The sequence below is a fragment of the Gobio gobio genome (genome assembly GCF_949357685.1).
Source record: "Gobio gobio genome assembly, chromosome: 1".
NCBI classification, from domain to species: Eukaryota; Metazoa; Chordata; class Actinopteri; order Cypriniformes; family Gobionidae; genus Gobio; species Gobio gobio.
In genome coordinates, this window is record NC_137097.1 from 74,348,249 (window position 1) to 74,365,249 (window position 17,001).

Consider the following 17,001-nt stretch of genomic DNA (forward strand, 5'->3'; position numbering starts at 1 on the left):
CAGTCTTGGGTGGGGCCTGTGCTAATAGGGCGGAGTCCGTCAGCAGTCGTGGGTGGGGCCTGTGCTAACAGGGCGGAGTCCGTCAGCAGTCGTGGGTGGGGCCTGTGCTAACAGGGCGGAGTCCGTCAGCAGTCATGGGTGGGGGCTGTGCTAACAGGGCGGAGTCCGTCAGCAATCATGGGTGGGGCCTGTGCTAACAGGGCGGAGTCCTTCAGAAGTCATGGGCGGGGCCTGTGCTAACAGGGCGGAGTCCTTCAGCAGTCATGGGTGGGCGGAGTCCTTCAGAAGTCATGGGCGGGGCCTGTGCTAATAGTGCGGAGTCGGTCAGCAGTCATGGGTGGGGCCTGTGCTAATAGGGCGGAGTCCGTCAGCAGTCGTGGGTGGGGCCTGTGCTAATAGGGCAGAGTCCGTCAGCAGTCGTGGGTGGGGCCTGTGCTAATAGGGCGGAGTCCTTCAGCAGTCATGGGTGGGGCCTGTGCTAATAGGGCGGAGTCCGTCAGCAGTCGTGGGCGGGGCCTGTGCTAACAGGGCGGAGTCCGTCAGCAGTCATGGGCGGGGCCTGTGCTAACAGGGCGGAGTCCGTCAGCAGTCGTGGGTGGGGCCTGTGTTAACAGGGCAGAGTCCTTCAGCAGTCTTGGGTGGGGCCTGTGCTAATAGGGTGGAGTCCTTCAGCAGTCATGGGTGGGGCCTGTGCTAATAGGGCGGAGTCCGTCAGCAGTCGTGGGCGGGGCCTGTGCTAATAGTGCGGAGTCGGTCAGCAGTCATGGGTGGGGCCTGTGCTAATAGGGCAGAGTCCGTCAGCAGTCGTGGGTGGGGCCTGTGCTAATAGGGCGGAGTCCTTCAGCAGTCATGGGTGGGGCCTGTGCTAATAGGGCGGAGTCCGTCAGCAGTCGTGGGCGGGGCCTGTGCTAACAGGGCGGAGTCCGTCAGCAGTCATGGGCGGGGCCTGTGCTAACAGGGCGGAGTCTGTCAGCCGTCGTGGGTGGGGCCTGTGCTAACAGGGCAGAGTCCTTCAGCAGTCTTGGGTGGGGCCTGTGCTAATAGGGTGGAGTCCTTCAGCAGTCATGGGTGGGGCCTGTGCTAATAGGGTGGAGTCCTTCAGCAGTCTTGGGTGGGGCCTGTGCTAATAGGGTGGAGTCCTTCAGCAGTCGTGGGTGGGGCCTGTGCTAACAGGGCAGAGTCCTTCAGCAGTCATGGGTGGGGCCTGTGCTAATAGGGTGGAGTCCTTCAGCAGTCATGGGTGGGGCCTGTGCTAATAGGGTGGAGTCCTTCAGCAGTCATGGGTGGGGCCTGTGCTAATAGGGTGGAGTCCTTCAGCAGTCATGGGTGGGGCCTGTGCTAATAGGGTGGAGTCGGTCAGCAGTCATGGGCGGAGCCTGTGCTAACAGGACGGAGTCCATCAGCAGTCGTGGGAGGGGCCTAAGCATATGTGACGTCACGTTGCTTGAATCTGCAAACAGCTTGTTCTGCGACACTGCTTATGATTGGAGTGGATTTTTACCATTATAGGGTGGTGTATACACACACAGCCGACACACATTTACATTCAAAGACCATGTTATAGTGAATTTTGAATAATAGGTCCCCTTTAAGATTTCCCCAAGAAATAGGCATGAATGAACCTGCTGTCCTCCATGATTCCTATTCTTTCTGACAACAAAGCAGCTGAATGCAACAAACTTTCATTTCCAGGAGCAGGACGGAACACCTCTGGATTACAGCAAGGCTGTATCTTATCCTAGTCCATGATTTGTGCATCCATCAGTTGAACATGTGCATGTTGTTTATCCAGGACTTTTGTCCATCTTGGTTCAACTCCACCAGACTTGGTCTGCGAAGAGTTGACCAAAACCAGGCCTGAGACCATTTCAGGGTTCAGCCGGCTCTCATATCTCTCCCGTACTGCTTGAAGTACAAGTGTGAGTGATACTGAAGCTCAGGCAGCATCATCCGCACGCAGAACCCCTGATCCTGCAGCGAGAGGTTCCCCCGCACCTCGTATCCCACGATAGTGGCCGTCTCCGTCTGCCGCGGGCGCAGCAGGTCCTCCAGCTCGGCCGGTGGAACCGCAGCCCTGGAGACGCATTTCTGCCGAATGTTCTCCGTCGATTCCCTGAGCCGCGCCGCCTCCGCTTTCAACCTATCCATCCCGAACTGAGCCGCCTTCTCCCAGAACACCTGCACGAAGAAGTCATAGAGAAGCGTGTCCAGGACGTTCCACGATCGCACTTTTGCCCGCATGTTCTCATCTAGTTCTGTCACGCTGTTCCCGGCACGAGTGTTGAGCCGAAGGTAAGCCAAATCCTCGTGCTCCAGTCCGAGAAGAGCTCCCAGGAGAACCAGGGACTCGTCGAAGTGCTCCGCGATCATCACCAGGTGAAAGGCCTCCTCCAGCTGGGCCAGGTCCTCCGGCCAGGAGCCGTTCCACTTCTGGTAGTTGAGCCCCATGTCGAAGCTCATGGGGTTCTTGGCTAGTCCGTTCCCGGGTTCCTTCGGGTCCCAGAAGGTCTCCGGAGAGTCCAGGAACACCTTGAGAGCAGGTTTGCCTTCGCTGGTGGTGGCTCGGTGTGCTCTGAGGAACGCTGGGACGGTGGAGGTGTGGTACCTGAAGACCGACTCGAAGGTCTCGATTGGGTCTCGCAACAGCGTGATGAAGACCGTGTTCTGGGGCATCACCTTCCTCACCTGCGGCAGGTCCAAACGCATGTGACTGCACAGCAGGTCAAACTGAGATGAACCCTCGGGCAGCTCGTCCACAAACGCCGCTCTGAATCTGAAAGCGAGAGGAAGAGTGAAGCGCTTGTTTGGTTTAAAGCTCATTAACCTTTGAACGGAGTTTAATGGTCTGAAGGTGGAGGTCAAGAATACGTTGTAAATGACTGACTTGGTTCATCCACCCTAGAGAAATGTTTATATACAGTTATGCAACACTTTCAACGCACCATTGATTGGCGTTTGTCTCCAATTGTCTTTTAGCGCCCCAACAAAGGACTATCATATAAACTGATTAGCATTTTGCCCTATGGTTGAACTAATTTGCTGTCAAATTCATCTTTCTCCATTGACAGCCATTCAAACGTAGCTTTGTATGAAGGCTCTTTAAATTCTGAAATGGGCTTATATTTTTCTTAAAGTGTTAGTTCACCCAAAAATGAAAATTCTGTCATTAATTACTTACCCTCATGTCGTTGGACACCCGTCAGACCTCCGTTCATCTTCAGAACACAAATGAAGATATTTTAGTGTAAATCTGATTGGCTTAATGCACGGTTCACTCTCAAGACCCTTAAAAGGCACTAAAGACGTCGTTACAAAATCCATCTCACTACAGTGGTTCTACAATAACTTTATGAATCAGCGAGAATAGTTTTTGTGCGCAAAAAAACCCTAAATAACGACTTATAGTGATGACGATTTCAAAACACGGCATCATGAAGCTTCGAAGCGTTATGAATCAGTGAGTCGAATCATGATTCGGATCGCGTGTCAAACTGCTGAAATTTGGCGATCCAAACTGCTGAATTGACTCACTGATTCATAACGCTTCGAAGCTTCATGAGGACGTGTTTTGAAATCGTCATCACTATATAAGTCGTTATTTAGGGTTTTTTTGCACACACAAACTATTCTCGTCACTCCATAAAGTTATTGTAGAGCCACTGTAGTGAGATGGACTTTGTAACGCCGTCTTTAGTGCCTTTTAAGGGTCTTGAGAGTGAACCGTGCCATTGTGCCAATGGAGGCCTTTCAGAGCCATCAGATTTACACTAAAATATCTTCATTTGTGTTCTGAAGATGAACGGAGGTCTGACGGGTGTCCAACGACATGAGGGTAATTAATGACAGAATTTTCATTTTTGGGTGAACTAACCCTTTAAATGATCTTTTGGCACCTTAAGGCCTTTGCACACTGAGTCCGATATTCGCATGTGAAATTTTCGCACGTCAAAAAAAAATTCGGAACAGGTTCGATTTTCTGCGTTTTTCGCATTCGTTTTTCCCATCTACAGTGCTGATGCCCAACCTAAAACTGCTGACAATGGTGCATGTGAATGAATCGCCAGTGCTCAGATACCTACAATTATATATAGCCTACAAATATTATTGTATCAAAAATACTACTAATATTATTATATCACAGCTATAATTATAGCACACTAAGTCCCTGTAAACCGTGTGTGTGCGCGCGCGGATCCCTAGGATCAATTAATTCACGGAAATTGGTGGTCTTCTTTTTAATATGTGGCTCCAGTATCGCTAGCAAAGCATCAAACTGAGCCACTGACATTCTTAAGTAAACTTTGAATCGGTCTGGATAATCCCTCAGCTCCTTGATAAGGAGGTGGAACTCTCCTTCCTCTCTACGCGATCGCAGGAGTGGATGATGGACCCATTATTTCCTCTTTCTTTTTCTCTCTTTAAGAAGAGGGAGGACCAAAAAAATCATCTTCACTACTTGAAGACGCCGTTTTGTATTGTTTTGCGGTTATTTTTCGTAACGCATTCATTAATATGCATCGGACTCGGTGTGCAAGGTCTCTGTGCGTGACACATTTTTCAGATCACTAATACGAAAAAACGCATGCAAAAATTTCGGACTCCGTGTGCAAAGGTCTTTTAAATTGATTAGCATGACCTTGTTAGCCCCATGCTTATTCGAATTGGATCTTTCTCCATGGAAAAGTAGCCATGTATGCTAGCAAAACACTTTGCAAACGCATAGAGTAAATCATAAGTATGTCATATTGTAGCAAATGTTTTTTGGAGGCTCTTAAGGCTCAATGCTGTAACTTATTTGCTGTCAGAATCGATCTTTCTCCATTGAAAATTAGCTGTGTATGTTAGCAAACCAATATCAAGTAGTTCATTATATTATAGTAGATGTGTTTGGGACACTTTTATGGACTTATATTCTTCTTAAATTGTCTTTTGGTGCCCTAGATTGATTAGCGTAGTTCAATTAGCCCTGTGTTGTAACAAATGCATGTTTTTCCATTGACAGCCAAGTAGCCGTGGATGCTAACAAAATGCTTTGCAAGTAATTGGTAAATATTTCATTATATTGTAGTTTTTGGAGGTTCTTAAAATTGTGACCCTAGATTTATTAGCATGGTCCATTTCATCTACTAATTTGCCGCCAAATTTGTACTGTGTGCTAACGAAACAATATTTAAGCAACACAAATCTTATTTCAATTTCATATTCCTTGTTTTTGGAGGCTTTTATGGATTTTTAATCACCTTAGATTGATTAGCATGGCACTAAATGGCCGTCAAAAACATATTTCTCAATTTACATCCATGTACTCTAACAAAATAATATGCAAATAACATAATTTGTATGTACACTCACCTAAAGGATTATTAGGAACACATACTAATACTGTGTTTGACCCCCTTTCGCCTTCAGAACTGCCTTAATTCTACGTGGCATTGATTCAACAAGGTGCTGAAAGCATTCTTTAGAAATGTTGGCCCATATTGATAGGAGAGCATCTTGCAGTTGATGGAGATTTGTGGGATGCACATCCAGGGCACGAAGCTCCCGTTCCACCACATCCCAAAGATGCTCTATTGGGTTGAGATCTGGTGACTATGGGGGCCATTTTAGTCCAGTGAACTCATTGTCATGTTCAAGAAACCAATTTGAAATGATTGGAGCTTTGTGACGGTGCATTATCCTGCAGGAAGTAGCCATCAGAGGATGGGGACATGGTGGTCATAAAGGGATGGACATGGTCAGAAACAATGCTCAGGTAGGCCGTGGCATTTAAACAATGCCCAATTGGCACTAAGGGGCCTAAAGTGTGCCAAGAAAACATCCCCCACACCATTACACCACCACCACCAGCCTGCACAGTGGTAACAAGGCATGATGGATCCATGTTCTCATTCTGTTTACGCCAAATTCTGACTCTACCATCTGAATGTCTCAACAGAAATCGAGACTCATCAGACCAGGCAACATTTTTCCAGTCTTCAACTGTCCAATTTTGGTGAGCTTGTGCAAATTGTAGCCTCTTTTTCCTATTTGTAGTGGAGATGAGTGGTACCCGGTGGGGTCTTCTGCTGTTGTAGCCCATCCGCCTCAAGGTTGTGTGTGTTGTGTCTTCACAAATGCTTTGCTGCATACCTCGGTTGTAACGAGTGGTTATTTCAGTCAAAGTTGCTCTTCTATCAGCTTGAATCAGTCGGCCCATTCTCCTCTGACCTCTAGCATCAACAAGGCATTTTCTCCCACAGGACTGCCGCATACTGGATGTTTTTCCCTTTTCACACCATTCTTTGTAAACTCTAGAAATGGTTGTGCATGAAAATCCCAGTAACTGAGCAGATTGTGAAATACTCAGACCGGCCCATCTGGCACCAACAACCATGCCACGCTCAAAATAGCTTAAATCACCTTTCTTTCCCATTCTGACATTCAGTTTGGAGTTCAGGAGATTGTCTTGACCAGGACCACACCCCTAAATGCATTGAAGCAACTGCCATGTGATTGGTTGATTAGATAATTGCATTAATGAGAAATTGAACAGGTGTTCCTAATAATCCTTTAGGTGAGTGTATTTCATTATGATATGGTAGATGTGGAGGCTCTTAAACGTGTGAAATGGACTCATTTCCTGCTGTCTGGGGCCAAAAACTCACATACTTCCAGAAGATCCTGCACTGCCATGAACAGGAACAGGTACTCTCACTGCATGTTGTTGAACTTTTACAGATATGTTGTGAAAGTAACGTGTGCTCGTACCTCTCTGGATAGTTGAACTGGTAGGTGCGGTACGGAAAGGCGAAAGTGGCGCTCTCTCTTTCCCCGAGGCGAAACAGGATGTTCTGCACGGTGCTGCTGCCAGTCCGGTGTGTTTTCAGGAAGACCACGGGCGGCTGTGCTCCTCTCCGGCTCTCGTCTCTGCCGGTCTGTGTGTGTTTGGTCGGTTGGTGTGGGATTGGAGTGTGTTTGTCCGCAGCTCTTCTCTGGTTCCTTCTGTCTGCTGTAGGTCTCAGTTGATGAGATCTGTAGGGGGAACCGCAGGTTAGATGTGAGGTACTTTTCACATGGTATCATTTGTCTCTGAGCCAGCGTTGTTGTAGTATCACTGAGATTCCCCATAGTGATGGACAACAATATGAGATGGGAAAATATATTTCAATGCTTTTGTGTTCCCCATTAAAGGTGCAGTGTGTAGTATCTATGAGGATCTATGGGCAGAAATGCAATATAATATACATAACTATGTCTTCATTGGAGTATAAAGACCTTACATAATGAACCGTTATGTTTTTATTACCACAGAATGAGCCATTTCTCTCTACACACCCTTACAGTGAAGCCGCCATTTTGCGGCACTATGTTTCTACGGTAGCCCTAAACGGACAAACTTCTCTACAGAGCGCTAGCTACTCTCTGCTGTCTCATGAGACGACTTTGTCCTGTGTTGGCCACCGTAGCTTCTTTATGTGCTCCGAGAGGAAGGGGTGAGTGTTAGGTTATTCACAACCTCACCGCTAGATGCCGCTAGCATTCACACACTGCACCTTTACATTTGCACCACTGATATGAGTGCTAGAAACTGTTAACCGCTTTAGGTAGTTAATGACTTAGAAAGACGCCAACAATGGAAAGTGCTGTTAGCTTTCCTTTTTTTGTGTGTTGCTGTTAACATGCATAAATGTGTAGAAAGTGTAGAAATTGACTTCAAGGCACAATATGTAATTTTCGCCACTAGAGGTCTCCTATTTAAAACAAAGGTGTAGCTTGATGACGCCTTGCTTACTCTGAATCATGGGATGTGTTGTCTTCACATCTACAGCCGGTGGAAAATAATCCAATGGGACTCGGGGCAAAATCATATTCATGGATGAGCTACTGTAATATGAATCGTGTGGGGCTGAAAGCCGTTGAAGCGGAACCAGTGTCCTGGTTAAAAGTGCTTATTTCTCTGGATTTAAACATTCTTGGAAACATTTGGGATAATGTAACCAAAATACATAACATTGTTCTAGTGGTTTTTGGATATTTAATCCAACAATCTTACATTGTGTGCCTTTCAGTGAGCAAATTGCAAATAATATAATTACCACAAAACCAGGCTGGATTACAAACTTTGTTTGAGTCCAAATTTCCTTTTTTTTAAGTTAAAGGACTTCTTAGGCACCCTAGATTGACTAATTCGCTGTCAAATTCATCTTTCTTCACTGACAGTCATTCAAAAGTAGCCATGTCTGCGTAAAAAAGTATGTTCACCTTACTTTCATGAAGTTATTCCAACTGAACATGTCAACTTGCAAATACTTAAAGGGTAACTAAACCCTAAACCAACTTTTTTTAGTTAATGATCTGTAATACTGGGGCTTTATTAATGCTGTTCATTGATTCGAGTAAATGTTTTGACATTTGAGTATAAAATAAACAGGAACTTCCTGTAAATGGTCTGAAAGTCCGAACCATACAGAAAATGCTTTCACACTAGAAACGAACCAAACCTTTGTTCAGTTTGATCCGGACCTCTTTTCGTCTGACCAAATTTTGTCTGTTTGGTCCAGACCGCGGTCCAGGATATAATGATAATGATATATAATATATTTATGATATAAAGCTACTCTGTGCGTTCGTTCGGCGCTACTATGAGACACTTGTTCACACTGCAGTGAGTTAGATCGATATTAGGCGGTAAAACATGGTACTCGCGGTAAATACAGAAAACAAGATTTAAACAATAAGACTAACTGTGTTGAGCTGTATAACAATGATTAGTTTTCTATCGATGAATGATCCAATCAGTTGCTCACCTGTCTAATAAAACACATCATATATTAAAGCGTCTTTGGTGCTTCCATGGTTTCTACACAATAACACAGGAAATCAAGGGTAACGCGGCTATGATGTCATTGACAGGTGACTGGTTAAAATTGCTTATTTCTCTGGATTTCAACATTCTTGGAAACATTTGGGATAATGTACACAAGTCAACAAAATACATAACATTGTTCTAGTGGTTTTTGGATATTTTAATCCAACAATCTTACATGGCGTGCCTTTCAATGAGCAAGTAGCAAACAATATAATTACCACAAAACCAGAATTGCAAACTATGTTTAAGTCCAAATGACCGGTTTTTAAAATTGTGAAATGGACTTCTTGGGCACCCTAGATTGACTAATTCGCTGTCAAATGTATCTTTCTTCACTGACAGTCATTCAAAAGTAGCCATGTCTGCTTAAAAAAGTATGTTCACCTTACTTTCACGAAGTTATTCCAACTGAACATGTCAACTTGCAAATACTTAATATTCTAAGTAAATACAACTCAACTGAGTCAGTGGAAATTAGTAACTCAAAAAGTTGAGTGAACATGAAAACTTAAAGTAAGTTCACCTTTCTTGCATCAAGTTAAACTTCAAACAACTTTAAATTTGTCAAGTTGAACATGCTTAATATTTACTCATAAGGACAACTCAAAAAGTTACATTGAGTGAACAAAATTTTTTTGCAGTGTAACAAAATACTTGAAAGTACTAAGAACATTATATTATATGCAACGCAGGCACTTATCACAAAACCAGACCAGATTGCAAACCACATTTGAGTCCAAATGACCTGTTTTCTCATGAACTTTCTAGTGTGGTTTCCTAGTGCACAATCCCAATTCGGAAAACAGCTTTTGCATCAACCAAAGGAAGACCCCAGACCCCATGAGCATTTTGTTCACGCAGACTCAGAAAACAGAAAACCACTCACACATCAACCAGACCAACACATCACTAGTTAATCTTAATGTTGTCCACACCAGAAGATCTATTTTCAAATTTCTCTCAAGATATAAAAAACTGTTATTCAAAAGTTTTAGCTAACACTAATAACCCTGCAGAGATCAATATCTCTAATGGAAGGTCATGAGGCTCTATCAACCCAAGGGTTGTGACTCCTAATGAATGCATGATATGTAACACCCTGAAGTCGCAAACGCCAGAAGTGCTACGATTAGAGATACGAGCGCGAGAGCACTTCTGGCGTTTGCGTAAACTACGCCAGATCGTGTAGAGACCTCACACACGTGCTGCGCTTTCAGTGCTGTTGGACATGGTGTTTTATTTGAGGTAAAAAATGATATAAATACTGTTCGGTTTATCGCACAAACCGATCGTTTCGTGTCTTAAGACATTAATGTGTCGTCACGCGCGGCATTGTCTGTGCATGTTTTTTTTACCCTAATAGATTTAGTCACCATTGACGAGCATTATATGAGTGACACACAGCAACGGTTGAAGTTAAAAATCTCCATTTGTGTTCTACTGAAGAAACAAAGACACCTACACCTTGGATGGCCTGGGGGTAAGCAGATAAATGTCAAATTTTCATTTTTGGGTGAACTATCCTTTTAAGTGTGTTACCTGTTGTTCTGCAGCGAGTGTGTGGCCAGGAGCGTCAGCAGCAGGAAGATCAGCAGCACCGCCAGTAAAGCGCTCACCCGGTGCCTCCACAGCCAGCGCAGGCCCATCTCCGCTCTTCAGCTCTCTGTGTCCGCGATGTGAGGATTGTGAGGGCAGGATGGGCCGCGTCTCCGTCTGTCGGCCTCCTCTCACCTGATTAATCCTGTAGGCCGGATCAGGAAAACACACCCCCACACCTCACACTCCTCACGGCTTCTCTCTTTTCTCCACACACTGCTGTGTAAGTCTGCAATCTGTTGTGTGTTTGTTTTTTTGCTTTGTTTCGTTTCATGTTATTTTTAAAACATGTTTGTTAAAGGGATAGTTCACCCAAAAATGAAAATTATCCCATGATTTACTCACCCTCAAGTCTTCCTAGATGTTTATGACATTCTTGTTTCAGACGAATATAATCAGAGTTATATTTAAAAAGTCCTTGCTAATCCTGTAATATTCAAGTTGTTTGAATATATAGATCTGTAATTCTGCATGCTAAGCAGTTCCTGCATATAGGCTCTAGGGGGCAGTGGTTTAGGAGATATGATGGGAGGCAGTGATGGAAGGAATTCTAAAAAGAATAAAATGGACCCACATGTGTTCAAAGTGATCCACAACTCTAGTGTATTTTCTAAATAATACAATCAAAGCCTTATAATGGCAGTGAATGGTTGAGTCGTTTATGCAGTCCATGAAAGTGCATCTATCCATCATATAACTGCTCCACACAGCTCCAGGGGGTTAATAAAGGCCTTCTGAAGCGAAGCGTTTGTGTAAGAAAAATATCCATATTTAAAACTTTATAGACTAAAATAACTAACCATATTAAACCCTACGGATTAAAGTGCCCCTATTATGGATTTTTGAAAATGACCTTTCATGTAGTGTGTAACATAGCCCTAAGTGAATGAGTGTTCCCGTCATTTACTGACGACTGCTTCTTCAACCTAGATGCGTTCAATGATGGATTCGTAAGCCGGAGGAAGGATGGGTCAGTTTATTTGGACCAGCTTCTTCCTCCTCCGAATCACAACCTGTAAGTACAATTAATAATTGTTGCTGTTATGTTCTCTGTTGCATGGACAATACGCATTTAGTTGTGTGTTGTGTTGTGTACGCTCCGTGCAGCTTGTAGGTCAATATGTGTTTGCTCGCTATTGTCTAGAAGTGTGTCAAATGTTTGTCATTGTTATTACTTGGAGTTATGATAAAGAATAGAGCAAGACGTTGGTACAACTGCAGTGCTTTATCAATACGTTTCTGCGTTGGGCTAACCGAGCTGTGGGCTAGGTTCGCTAACTTAAACATAAAACGACTTATTTCCTGGACATTGCGCTGCATGCATCTGACCAATCACAACTGACTGTGTCACTGACCAATCACAGCTGACTGGGTCATCTGACCAATCTCAACCAACAATTATAAGATAATGAAAGTGTTGTTTGACCTTGCATGCATGTAAACCTGTAGTTGGGGACTCCCAAAACAAAAATAGGAACCTTTCAAATGCAATAATAGGGGCACTTTAAGAATGGGATGTCATTAAAGTTCATATGCATGTAAAGGTAAGTTACCCAAAACCTTTGGCAATATAGTGTCTATCGGTCAACCAACATTACTAGAAGTTTATTATACACTGTTAGTGTTCACTAACTTTAGGACAGTACAGAAAACAATCTAGAAATAGTAAAATGCTTATAATGAAATAAACAGTAAGTGGTTAATAAAGTTTAAATAATCTTCAGGCTTCAGTATTCTCAGGAAAAGCTCAAGCTGTAGCTACACAACGTTTCATTCTCAGGGAACCGAGTTTACATCAGTGACCACTAACCAGAGACATTTTGTTACATTTACTGTAGCAATTGTGGTTGCATTCACACTTTTTCTGTCCAAAATACAATTTCATAATGAGAAGAAATCTCAAAGTCTCAAGAAATACTTTAATGTAAAATGTAAAGCAGAAAAGCAAAGACTAGCTGAGTCCGTTGAGTTCCAGTGGATGGAGCTCTTGATAAACCAGTGCAGAGCCTCTGACATCACACAGATGGGGCGGAGCATCTACTCAAAGTATAAATGTGCTGAGCGGTCATAAAACACACTCATTGTCGCAGGAACAGACAGCCACAAAGCACAGAGACTAAAAGGTACTCTCAAATACTTGATTATGTAAAGAGAAATTACTTGTTTACTTACAGAGTGATTTGTTCAACCAACATTACATTACATATTAATTTTGACTTAACAGTGTATTTGTTCCTGTTTGTCAATGAAAGGCTAAAATGGAGAAGCTGACAATCGTTCTGTTGGGTAAGCAAGGAGCGGGGAAGAGCGCATCAGGAAACACTCTTCTGGGTTGTGATTCATTTCGCGCAGCGGCCAGCTCAAAGCAAGTCACTCGAGCCTGTTCAGTGAGACACGCCACTGTAGACCAACAAATAATAGAAGTGATTGACACTCCTGGATGGGGTGATTCTTCTCAATTTGAGACGGAAATGAAGCCGAACATCATCAAGCACATAAACGAGTACAAGCCGCAGGTGTTTCTCTTGGTGCTGCCTATTGGCAGGTGTACCGTTGAAGAGACAAAAACAGTCTTGAATATCTTGAAGGGATTAGGAGATGAAGTCATCAAAAGCATGATTGTGCTCTTCACCAAAGGGGATGACCTGGAGAATAGGACCATTGAAGACTACCTGAAGGAAAGCCACACAGATCTGGAGGGAATCATTCGGATATGTGAAAAAAGATATCACGTCTTCAACAACAAAGAAAGAAAAGATTGCCAGCAAATCTCTTCTCTTCTGAAGAAGATCAATGACTTGGTGGAAAAGAATGAAGTGATGTATGAAAAGAACAAGATGAGAAAAAAGCCATCTTCAGTGCATGAAAAAAGTCTTTATGACCAAATGAGCAGTTGTAACACTGATGGAAAAGAGAAAGAAAGAGAACCATTGGTTTACACAAACAAGCTGGAAAAGTTTATAATTGAGGAAAACCAAAAGTTTCAAGACTTCATCAAAGAGAATATGGAAAAACAGCTGAAGACAATGAAAGAAGAACTGAAACAAATTCAAATGGAGAATATGGAAAAACAGCTGAAGACAATGAAAGAAGAACTGAAACAAATTCAAATGGAGAATATGGAAAAACAGCTGAAGGCAATGAAAGAAGAACTGAAACAAATTCAAATGGAGAATATGGAAAAACAGCTGAAGACAATGAAAGAAGAACTGAAACAAATTCAAATGGAGAATATGGAAAAACAGCTGAAGACAATGAAAGAAGAACTGAAACAAATTCAAATGGAGAATATGGAAAAACAGCTGAAGGCAATGAAAGAAGAACTGAAACAAATTCAAAGGGAGATTATGGAAAAACAGCTGAAGACAATGAAAGAAGAACTGAAACAAATTCAAATGGAGAATATGGAAAAACAGCTGAAGGCAATGAAAGAAGAACTGAAACAAATTCAAAGGGAGAATATGGAAAAACAGCTGAAGACAATGAAAGATGAACTGAAAACAAATTCAAATGGAGAATATGGAAAAACAGCTGAAGACAATGAAAGAAGAACTGAAACAAATTCAAATGGAGAATATGGAAAAACAGCTGAAGACAATGAAAGAAGAACTGAAACAAATTCAAATGGAGAATATGGAAAAACAGCCGAAGACAATGAAAGAAGAACTGAAACAAATTCAAAAGGAGAAAATGGAAAAACAGCTGAAGACAATGAAAGAAGAACTGAAACAAATTCAAAAGGAGAAAATGGAAAAACAGCTGAAGACAATGAAAGAAGAACTGAAACAAATTCAAAAGGAGAAAATGGAAAAACAGCTGAAGACAATGAAAGATGAACTGAAAACAAATTCAAATGGAGAATATGGAAAAACAGCTGAAGACAATGAAAGAAGAACTGAAACAAATTCAAAAGGAGAAAATGGAAAAACAGCTGAAGACAATTAAAGAAGAACTGAAACAAATTCAAATGGAGAATATGGAAAAACAGCTGAAGACAATGAAAGAAGAACTGAAACAAATTCAAAAGGAGAAAATGGAAAAACAGCTGAAGACAATGAAAGATGAACTGAAACAAATTCAAATGGAGAATATGGAAAAACAGCTGAAGACAATGAAAGAAGAACTGAAACAAATTCAAAAGGAGAAAATGGAAAAACAGCCGAAGACAATCAAAGATGAACTGAAAACAAATTCAAAAGGAGAAAATGGAAAAACAGCTGAAGACAATGAAAGAAGAACTGAAACAAATTCAAAAGGAGAAAATGGAAAAACAGCCGAAGACAATGAAAGAAGAACGGAAACCAATGCAACAGAAAGCAGATCCAAAGGAACAATTACAAGAAGAAAAAAAAAAGTTGGAAACCTAAGAAGAGCTGGTAACATTTTACAATGAGTTTGTATTAGTTAACATTAGCTAATGCATTAGTTAACATGAACTAGTCATGAACAATGCCTGTAGCTTTACTGTTTTGTAAGGTTATCTTACAGTACATATTTACATTATTTTACGTAGCAGTTGACAAACACTAAGGATGATCATTTCTAACTCACTCTAAAGGTAAAAATGCTGTTGTGTACTTTATCAACATTATTTAATCATAAGGCATTATTATATAGCCTATTATTATTCCACTGAATGGGTGACATTTGCATGTTGTAACTCTTCAAAAGTAAACTTTTTTTCAACACAAAAACTCATCAAATTGTGTATTGGTCAATCTCAGGTAACTTTATTTAATATTTTACCAGGGTCTGTCTAAGCAGAAGATGGAGCCAGGACATTTATTAATTTAACTCTGCAGAAGCAGAAGAACTTTAAGCAGAAGATGGATGCATGTTTTCTCAGTCCTGTTACCAAAACTAATGTGCTGTTTAAATATATAAAACATATAAATTAAAGGGTTAGTTCACCCAAAAATGAAAATTATCCCATGATTTACTCCTCCTCAAGTCATCCTAGGTGTGTATGACATTCTTCTTTCAGACGAATGCCATCAGAGTTAAATTAATAAATGTCCTGGCTCTTCCAAGCTTTATAATGACAGTGAATGGTTGGGTCATTTTTTAAGTCCATAAAAGTGCATTTATCGATCATATAACTGCTCCACACAGCTCTGGGGGGTTAATGAAGCCCTTCTGAAGTGGTGCGTTTGTGTAAGAAAAATATCCATATTTAAAACTTTATAAACTAAAATAACTAGCTTCCAGCGGTCAGCGCCTGTTGACTTGCGCTAAAAGAGTAACCTCCGATGCCATGTTTTGGTCTTGCCATGGCCTGCATAATATCCAGATGAGGCAACTTCCTGTTGAAAATGTGTATTGTGGCATGTTAAAATTTTTTAGACAATGTGTGAGGCTAACAGAATGAAAACCTGGGGACACGACTAAAATGTGTATTTACATTGTCTCTCCAACCTCAACCACACTGAGTCTTCGCAAGAAATAGAGTCTTGTTGGATCTTAGTGGATACAGAACTCAAATGTACATTCCAAGACAGATTCCAGTCAATATGTACATCCCAGTATTTATAAGAATGAACAGATTCCAGTCAATATGTACACCCCAGTATTTGTAAGAATGAACAGATTCCAGTCAATGTGTACACCCAAGTATTTGTAAGAATGAACCTGGTTAATACAGATATTGTGGACCAGTAATGGAGAATGGTCCCCCAAATGTCCCGGATCAAAAATAATTTATTCTGTTTTCTTAGCATTTACAATGAGATGATGGTCCTCACACCATCCCAGATAACAACATTGTGCCGCCCCAGATCCGGCACACATCTGGCCCATGTGGAATGATGATCTGGCCCACATCTGGCACAAAAGTGGGCGTGGTTGAGACTGACTGACAACACAGTTTTATGAGCCGTTTGATCAGTTAATGTAGCCTGGTTCCGCCCTCCTACGTACTTCCGCTCAATTTAGGTTTAGCTTAGGTTCCCATTCAGTCGGTCACGTTTGACGTACTTCGGACGTACCGACGAATTGGGATCACTTCTGGGAGCCCCTATCAGCTTCGAGCTATCTAGAACCGGCCAATGAACAATTGGTGTGCGAGATTTGCATCTCGCGCTCCGGCCCGCGCCGCGGGTATAAACAGGAAGCGAGAGCGAATGCACGCTGTCATTCACTTGGACGCCGCCCAGAAGCAGACGGAGGCACATGAAGCACATCCTGCCCCGGCGGCCCGCTGCTGCCTCCACCCTGGCGCCGGTGGCACCGCCTCCGGCTACTCGTCACCGAGGACGTCCACCCGCAGCCGCCTCCGCCCCCGCCAAGGCACCGCAGCAGCCTAACATCAGCCGACGGCGTGGGGCCGGCCGTGGGAAGGATGTCCAGCCCGATCAGGCCGCTGCCAAGCGTCGTCGCAAGCGACCCTGAGACGGGCCGCCCAGAGATGGAGGAAACTGCTCTTCGGGAGATGGCTGCAGCACCACTCCCTCCCCCGGAGGAGGGCCGGGGGAGAATCTTTTGTTTTTCTGTTCACCCAAAACTTCAATAAAAGAGCAGTTTCCAATATCTCTGGGTGCCAAGAGAGCGCGCTTGCC

At 42.9% G+C, this 17,001-nt stretch overlaps 2 protein-coding genes across 2 annotated transcripts; one reads left to right on the forward strand and one right to left on the reverse strand.

Annotated features, from left to right (window-relative positions):
* Positions 1–1,875: 1,875 nt before the first annotated feature.
* On the reverse strand, positions 1,876–10,584 carry LOC307122978 (galactose-3-O-sulfotransferase 2; the record flags this gene model as incomplete). The annotated part of the gene is made up of 3 exons (XM_079811330.1): positions 10,391–10,584; positions 6,751–7,014; positions 1,876–2,773 (listed from the first exon to the last, which is right to left on the reverse strand). Exons 1-3 carry the CDS (start codon positions 10,495–10,497, stop codon positions 1,876–1,878), a joined length of 1,269 nt encoding a protein of 422 aa, XP_079667456.1. The 5' UTR covers positions 10,498–10,584.
* On the forward strand, positions 10,215–15,130 carry LOC307124902 (uncharacterized protein). The gene is made up of 4 exons (XM_079814393.1): positions 10,215–10,331; positions 10,405–10,670; positions 11,378–11,462; positions 12,700–15,130. The coding sequence occupies exon 4, from the start codon at positions 12,706–12,708 to the stop codon at positions 14,281–14,283; it is 1,578 nt and encodes a 525-aa protein (XP_079670519.1). The 5' UTR covers positions 10,215–10,331; positions 10,405–10,670; positions 11,378–11,462; positions 12,700–12,705; the 3' UTR covers positions 14,284–15,130.
* Positions 15,131–17,001: the final 1,871 nt, after the last annotated feature.

Excerpts from the sequence above, each read along its gene's own strand:
- LOC307124902 (XM_079814393.1), top strand. The coding sequence starts at position 12,706 with ATGGAGAAGCTGACAATCGTTCTGTTGGGTAAGCAAGGAGCGGGGAAG.